At 52.1% G+C, this 8,645-nt stretch overlaps 1 protein-coding gene across 1 annotated transcript; it reads left to right on the top strand.

Annotated features, from left to right (window-relative positions):
- Positions 1-212: 212 nt before the first annotated feature.
- On the top strand, positions 213-8,132 carry LOC113208051 (uncharacterized; the record flags this gene model as incomplete). The annotated part of the gene is made up of 7 exons (XM_026424885.2): positions 213-917; positions 1,369-1,608; positions 2,271-2,498; positions 3,670-4,024; positions 4,172-4,274; positions 4,501-4,761; positions 6,156-8,132. Coding segments are annotated over 7 exons (2,208 nt in total), but the record flags the coding sequence as incomplete, so codon positions are not given.
- Positions 8,133-8,645: the final 513 nt, after the last annotated feature.

Here is an 8,645-nt window from a genome sequence, read left to right as displayed (position 1 = left end):
GGGGGGGCTCTAAAGTGGCCCAGGCCTCGGCAAACGCTAAACGATTGAGGTAAACTGGGATAAGTCCGCAAAACCAGTGCGGGCTCATCCCACGCCACGCGGCTCCAGCTTTGGCTGTGAGGGCCTCTTCAATTAACGAGATGAGTCCTCGGCTGCTCTTGACATCTCTTTGCCTGATATCCGACTAGCAGACAGCGGCTGGGTTGGGGTAAAGAGAAAGGGAAGGGGTGGTAAGAAGGGGTGACAGATTCAAGGCAATTAAGCCCGGTGCCTCTCGCGCCCCCCCTCAACCCCGGCCTGCTGCGCAGGACCTGCCCGTGGCGCTGCTCCGAGCGCTGGGCGGCCCCGTCGGGGAGGCCCCGCTGGACAACACGCGGCTCCGTGGGCCGCTGGGCCCCACCTACGGCTCGCCCTCGCAGGGCCCGCAGGGGGGTGCGCCGCACGGCGACCGCTTCGGACAGGCCTTCGGCCAGGGCTTCAGCCACCGGCTCGGGGGCGCCCTGGGCACCGCCTTGGGCTCCGCCCTGGGCTCGGCGCCGGCCTCCAACGCGTCGGTGCTGGTGCCCGGCGTCACCTTCCCCGTCAGCGTGGCGCACCACTTTCCCGGCCAGCAGACGCACTGGCACGACCTCTACGACACGATCATTGGCCACCGGCCCCGCGACGCCTCGCCCACCGCCTCGCAGCCCGAGTGCTGCTACTTCTTCCAGGACGTGGTCGAGTTCCTGCACCAGTACTACGTGCCCGTCATGATCGTCATGGGCCTGGTGGGCAACCTGCTGTCGTGCGTGGTCTTCCTCAACACGCACCTGCGCCTGCGCTCCTCGTCCTACTACCTGGCCGCCCTGGCGACGGCTGACTTCGGCTACCTAGCCGTGCTCGTGCTCGTCTGGCTGAACAGCGTGCACGGTGTGCAGGTGAGTGCACTAAGGATGAGAAAATGAACCCTCACACACACCACAAAAAGCGATTACAAAGCAACATTTCAACAGATAATTTTAAAAATATTTGACCAAAATATATTTTAAAAAGTAAATAATTCCGAAGGTAACGGTTTTAGTCAACGTTTTTTCAATAAGACTTTTAAGATTTCTGGGAGTCCCGCTTCTATTGTAGCTGGTGCCTCTTTATATAGACCAGGACGCCATAGCTGACGCGCACAGCGGGCGACAGCGGGTCGCTGTATTGTCCGTCGCGTTCCTTTATGGCATCTTCCCTATTGCCTTCTATTTCCCTGCTTCTTAACTCTCGGGGCAGCTGTTACTACCCGCCAAAGTAGGGAAACCATATTTTTGGAACAAAAGAAGAGTGCAAGAGGAAGGAGATTTCAACATAATGGTTGCCACGAGGCCGTCGTTACTTGCGCAGGTTTTCAACAAGGAGGGGTGGTGCCAGATCGTGACGTACGTGTCATCCGTGTGCGCCTTTCTCTCCGTGTGGCTCATAGTGGCCTTCACGGTGGAACGCTTCATCGCCGTGCAGTACCCGCTGCACCGGCCGCACATGTGCACCGTGGCCAGGGCCAAAGCCATCGTGGCGTGCATCGCCGTGTTCGCTTTGGTCGCCCACATCTACACCCTCAAGACGCGGGGAATGGTGCGCGACAAGGCAAGTTACACGGCAGCTGCAAGCCATTAAACATTTTTAGTTTAATGCGCAGTTTGTAAGAGTGACCCCCCCCCCCCCCCTCCCCGTCTTAAAATATAATTCATAACGGATTGCTGTAATTCGAAAACATTTGAGAAGAGTGCCAAATAAGCTTCATCTTTGAAACTGGGAGGGTGTCAGACAAAAGCAGCACTAGCCGCAGTGGACGTCTCCCTGGTCGGGGCAGGTGGCCCCGCCCCTTGTAGGTGGTGCTGGCGGCCACCGACCCCTCTTGACCTGCCAATAAGAAAAACGAAGTGGGGTGCGACGCCGTATTTGCCGACTTGTGCAACCCAGCCCATAAGCAAACTGACCACAAGCCCGAGGATCGGGGTGTCAGAGGGGAAAGGGTGAAGGGTGAAAGGGGCTCACTCTTTGTTCCGTGGGGTAGGCATGCAGTGTAACCGAAGGCCATTATGTCATTCGACTTAAGAGCCACCAATACCGGAACTGTAATTCTACGAAAATGTTCATTAGTACTAAAAATACTTGACAACATAAAAATTAGAAGTTACTAGGTAATTTTCAATCAAAAAGTTTAGAGTATGTTCTTTTACAGAGCCTCTTCAACAAGTAGCCGCGCGCCACCCACGCAACACACCAACCGCAAAATTTGTTTTCAGGACGGTTACGAATCGTGCGACCTCCTGGAACAGCACCAGGGCATGATGCGGGTCATCAACCTGGTGGACGCCATCATCACCCTCGTGGTGCCCATCATCCTCATCATTGTGATGAACACCATGATCACGCGCAATCTGGTGCTGTTTGGGAGGCGATTCAAGCAAGCGCCGCCGGGGATATCTGCCGCCGACCCGACCAGCTGGACAGACCCACAATTGGGTCGAGAGGTAGGCAAACAGTCGACACGGGAGACGAGACCCGGGGGCCGAGGTATTGGTTTTTAATCACAGTCAAACAGTGTGCCGCCCGGTTTAACGCCGGGTGAGGAGAACACACAAACGAGGCAAAGAGCTACTGGACAACTGGCTTTGCAGAGATAGGGAGACGAGGGGGAGGAGGGGGAGGGGGTATCGGAGAATCAGGGTAATTTGCAGCGTTCTCAGATCCTCGGACCACGACAAAGCCAGACACTGAGACAGAAGGCTCAGGTGCCCGCAACCAGAGTTTCCTGTTGGGTGGGAATGCAGAAAGCACCCGACAAGAGGCTCAAGAAGCGCCTGGCGGGAAAAGGTAGGGACGAAATGAAAAAGAAAAAGACCTTTATGAAGTTTTTGCGGCGCCATCAACGAAAATCGATTTGTGGATGCACACACCCACCCTCGCGCGACGCGCCCGCGCCCGACAAAGATCACACTGGACTGAGCATGGACTGAGTAAAAACCCAGGGTACAGCGCGCCCCAGTTGTCATGGTTTGGGACTTGGTGGAGTCTGCTCTTGGTCTACTTGTTTTAGCAGGGGAGACAAGATAACACAGGGTATTCTGTACACGTAGCGTATGGGGCAACCACAGCGTAAGTTTGGCTGGAGCAGTTTAAAAGTCCGTGATGGTTTGCTCATCTAACATTTAGCTACAGCAGATTGGAGTTTGTTTGGTTTTGTTTTTCTTGTAGCCGCAATAGTTGTGAGAGCCAAACGCAAAGAAAATAGTTCCGTTGTTTAAAAGTCAGGGGCCCGCAACATAAAAAAAGTGTAATGTAGGCTAAACTAACCGAAAATATTTTCAGAACAACTTTGTATGTTTCCGAACAACTGTGTTGTTTCCAAACAACTTTGTAGATTTTAAACAGTAATACAGTAAACCAAAATGTATTTTCTTTGACAACTTTATATTTCTACAGTGGAGAGGTGCGGAAGAATAAGCTCATTAAATTATTTTAGGGGACTGAAAAAAAAAGCACTGTGGCCATGACATACGACAGGTTGCCATGATAGGAGAGTCTGAGGCGAAGTAACTGAGTCTGCCCCGGTCCAACCTCATTAGGGTCATTGTTGTTCCCAAAAGTTAGGGACGCCCCGCCCGACACGAAGCAATGCGCCGCACATGTTTTTGTGTGCAGAGTTGCGAAAGCAGCAGCAGCAGTGGCACCAACCGCCGCATCAGCACCTCGGTCCACGCGCCCTTTGTCAGGGCGCCGAAGGACAACCGACCGGCGGCGGCCGGACACGGCCAGCACGCCAAAGGGGCGACAGCGAAGGGGCTGCCGTCGGTCAAGGTCCACGAGGCGCTCGCCCCTCCCACCCAGGAAACCAACATCCTGCCGACCAGCGAGCTCCCCGACATCGCCCTCGGGCAGCCCCCGGGCCCCGGGCCCGGCACCAGCCCGGGCGCCGGCCGCGGCTCGGCTCTCAGTCCGGGGCACCGCCCACAGTACAGCAGCCCGGGGCTCGTGCGCACCAAGCAGCAGCCGATACGTGAGTAGCGTGGGTAGCCTGAGGACACGTCCCCTCAGCAGACGGGAGCACCACAAAACAATGACTGGCCAGGGGGGGAAACTGCGCCGCGCATCTCGGGGGAGAGGGAGCTCTGCGTTATATCGTTGCGTTTTCTTCTGTTCCCAGAAATTTCGACGGGGAGAACTCTCGTTTCGACGAGGACCCAGCAAAGCATCACAAAAATGCTCCTCCTCATCAGCTCCGTTTTTATAGTCCTCAACCTACCGAGGTGAGTCGCGGGAGACGTGCGAAACACCCCCCCCCCCCCCCCCTCCAAACTGAAAATTGCTTACGAACTAAATGCTTTACAACGTTACGGACAATGTTCATTCTTTGTATTGCAAAGACATTGTTTATATTGCAAAGCAATTGTTTGTAAGGCTACAGCCTTCTATAGGAGGTTCTTACGAACAATCGGTTTGCATTACGATCTATTTGTCGTGTCGTGCCGCCAGCCACGTGCTGCGCGTGTACGCGTCCATCGCCGACCTCACGGGCTCCAGCGTGAGCACCGCCGAGCCACGCGCCGAGCACCCCGCGCTGTGGTTCGGCCAGCAGCTCGCCATGCTGCTGTACTACACCAACTTCTCCATCAACTTCCTCCTCTACTCCATGTGCGGCATCACGTTCCGCCGCTGCCTGTGGCAGCTGGTGCGCGGCACCGCCAAGTACTTCGGCTGCGGCTGCGGCTTGTGGTGGTCGGACTGCCAGTTCAGGTGAGTCGCGCGCACACACGACGAGGGGTCGCCCGGGGAGAGTACGGGAGCTCGGCGCCTGCGAAACTCGGGCTATGCTGTCCCGCAATACACGCATGCACTGCAGGCAAGATGTTGCCTACCTACCAGGCGCTACGACGGCGTGCTTAGAATTTACTTGGCGGGTCCGTAACGGACGAATGACAGACGTTCTGAACGCACGGGTCTAAAGTGAAAAGGGCGTAAGTCCTAGGACTTCACATTGGACTTACGACCTTTTCACTTCTTACCTAACCATAGTGAACAGCGCAAGCTAATTCCACGTCACCGCCCCGTCCTAGCCAAAGTCGTCTGGGACACACGAGACGCAGACGATAGTATTCGTTACGTTCCTAAACTTCTGATGGAAGCCGCCACCGCCGGTTTATTACCCCATTTACACGGACTTATATTATACGCCCTTTTCACTTTTTACCTAACCAGTTAACAGCGCAAGCTAATTCCACGTCACCTCCCCGTCCTAGCCAATGTCGTCTGGGACACGAGACGCAGACGACATTATTCGTTGCGTTCCTAAACTTCTGATGGCAGCCGCCGCCAGTTTATTACCCCATTTACAAGCCGCACTGTGACGCCTCCGTACTGGCGGGCCGCGTACGTACGGCACATGCTCGGGGCGACACCTGACAGCGTGACGGGCAGACCCCGCGGCGCCGCGAGCTTTGTAATTAGAGAGCAACGCGAGAGCGGCGTCGCATTAACGACACCTGGTCGATGTACGCACGAGGCTCACGCGCGCGACAATTTCTTCTCGAGGCCACACACCTCCCCTCATCCACCACACGTGGCCTTTACCATCCGCCGGGCACCACGCGCACTGTTAAGGTGGATACAAAGTTCTATAAAAGCGAGCGCGATTCTCACGCAAGGCGTGATTTTCACGCCCCAGCGAGATGAACGTTGGTTCCTGATTGGCTGCGTGAAGCTTACGGAGCGTGAAAATGATGCCTGGCGTGAGAATCACGCTTGCGTTTCATGAACTCTGTCCACATTAAAGAAAAGTTTGTCTTCAAAATTAGAACAACATGGCTATTGTGTGTCTTACTTTTTTTGTTTACAACCATGCATTTACATAATTGATATACTCCGCCATGACTACACAGTTGTGAAAAAATTAGCCATTATATTCTCATTTTAAGACGATTTTTTTTTTTCACAGTACGACACGGTCCAACTTGGCACTTGTGAGGTTAGGGGATCGTTGTCGAAGCTAATCGTCCACAGAGCAGACCAACACAAATTCCAAGAACAGGAGCGATTCTCCAAGAGCAAATTAAAGCAGCTCTGTGTTGTGTTGGGCGCAGCCGTCTCCACTCCACGGTGCACCGCTCTGAGGCCTCCCTTGTTCTAGGTAGTGGTGCGCTCGCGCGGGTCGGGGCCTGTGGCGCAAGCAGACGCGCCGGGGCCACGGAGGCGCCGCCTCGACATCCGCGCGAGGGGAGGAGATCGCCATGCACGCGATCTGAGACGCTGTCCGAGGCGCCCGAGCTGGCGCACCACGAGGTGGCGCTGTGCGCGCTGTGCGGCGACCACCCCTGCAACGTCTCGCAGGCCGCCCTCGCCCGCGCCGCCCAGCAGAGCCAGCACAGTCAGCTCGGCGAACTGCTCCTCGGCGTGGCCACTGAGGCCCTCGGCGAGGGCTCGGGCGCCAGCACGCCGACGTCCGTCTGACCAAGGACCCCAGCAATGGAAGGGGAGAGCCGCGCCAGCACGCAGCATAGTCCGTGCAGGTGGCGGGAACAGTAGTCCACTCTAACTTATTTTTATTTTTATTATTCCATTTAATCTACGTATATATTTTATAAAGTGGATAAAAGTGGTGAAATACGTAGTGGAGAATGTAGAAACAGATTGTAACTTTGTGTATTTGTGTAAACGTAAAAGCCAAGAGCAAAGTGTGATAGTCGGATCTAAGTTTAGTAAGACAGGGAGATAAAGAAGACTGCAAAAGAGATGAAAATAGGCAAGTCGCACAAATATTTCTTGTAAGATGCTGATGCTATCAACGGAAAAAATATTATTTGTTAACCTGATACACCATACCAGACAAATTTTCGCTCCTTGAACTGTACGTAAAATTTTAAACATTAACGCAGAGGCAGCAAAAACTCTATACGGCCTGGCAGGATGTCCCATAAGCCCCATGCTTCCTGTTATATTTTTTTAAAATACTGTAGCGCATACAGTGAGGTGTCCGGGTATGCCAACCGTCACGCCTTATGATGCCGAGCGAGCATAGGCAACTACCCACCTATAGGCCTGAATGCGGTGCACTCAGTAACCCCCCCCCCCCCCAAGTGCGGGGCCTGAGACACCCTACTGTATATCAGTCATTTTAACGCTGAATCGACAGTTTTTTTCTCCTCTTTGTCAAGGCGCAAGCACGCATCCTAACTGATTTAGGTATCGTGAAACCTAAGGTTTGTTCCTAGATTAGGCCTATCACCGGCTTTCCTCCTCAGACACTCCTGTATTGGTGTATGTTTTGCTTTTCGGAAAATGTGAAGTGAACGTGAAGCCCAAAATCTGTGGAACAATTAAGAATGCTGTGATTGTGAATTTGTATCAATCTGCGTTGGGATCCAGCCTAAGTAGGTCTTACTTGAAACAAATGGATTTTCAACGGCGACGGAGCACACAGTGCACGGGGCTGTTTGTATACGAACTTTGCAAACGCACATCCATTTTTACTCGTTCTTTACCTCCCACAACCTATTCTTGGGAGATAGAGAACGAGTATTGTGCTCAGTATGGTGTAATTTAGACCCCACTTTCAGCGAAAAAATAGTAATGCATACAGCTATGATAGTGTAACCGTAATGTTGCAGTTGCAAACTAAACATTACTATAATTTTATTGAAAAACATTGAAAACATCAACACCAACACAACACCAAAAGCGCATGCGCGGATACGCCATCTATCTCTGCCAGCGGCAGATTGATGTAAACCGCGCATGCGTGGCTAACAACAATGAGTATGATTTTCCTTTGCGATTTAGGTAAAATTTCAATTGGCGTTTTTTCGAAAATAACTGTTATCGAAAATAACCTAATATTGATTCAGATGTAAAAAATACCATTTACCATTTCTGATAGTGTTCAGAATTTAATCTTGCAACAAGTCATATGCACTAATAAAACATAAATTACACCATACTTAAAGGTAAAGAACGAGTTTGTCCCCATTGTATCAAATTAACTTAATCCATTCTGTTTCCTTTTGTTTAACCTAAATTATCTTTCGTAAATCTACGGTATAAAACAAGAAAACCTGTATGACACAAGTAAATTTTTTCGGAAAAATGAATAAAAGAACGTGTTTGAAATAATATGCCGTCGTTATCATTAGCCACCCATCCTCACGAAAACAAACTAGGTATGGCGCGCCATTCAAAGCGTAATTCACCGCAATTCATTTCAAACTGCGTTGCTCTCACTTATAGAGCGGCAAGATAATTTGCGCAGCCCAACAAATAATGTGTGCGATACGCGCCTGTCTTGCATTCAAAATACATAAGGACAGTTGTCGTTACTTCTATGCACAGTACTGTGTTAGATACAAACTTTTAACTAACAGTAACAAGCTAGTAACAATGCTGTATCTGAGCTCAGTCTCAGTTATGTGCACAGAAGCTAGTTACAAGAGTGTACGTACACAGCCAGTGACGCACGAGAGGACACATAGGACCCGAGACAAACGGCATGTCGTGTCGTATAGGTCAAAGGAGAGCCGTCCAACAGACAAAGTGAACGGCTAGAGCAAATAACAAGAAGAGGAACCACCATTTGGAGAGATGAGATGGGAAAGTGGTGTGAGAGGGGGGAGGGGGAGTCGTGACAGGGG

Source organism: Frankliniella occidentalis, unplaced genomic scaffold, assembly GCF_000697945.3.
Source record: "Frankliniella occidentalis isolate FOCC.00 unplaced genomic scaffold, Focc_3.1 Scaffold227, whole genome shotgun sequence".
Classification (NCBI taxonomy): Eukaryota; Metazoa; Arthropoda; class Insecta; order Thysanoptera; family Thripidae; genus Frankliniella; species Frankliniella occidentalis.
Note: the sequence above shows the minus strand (reverse complement) of the source record. Positions and strands in the feature narration are given on the sequence as shown.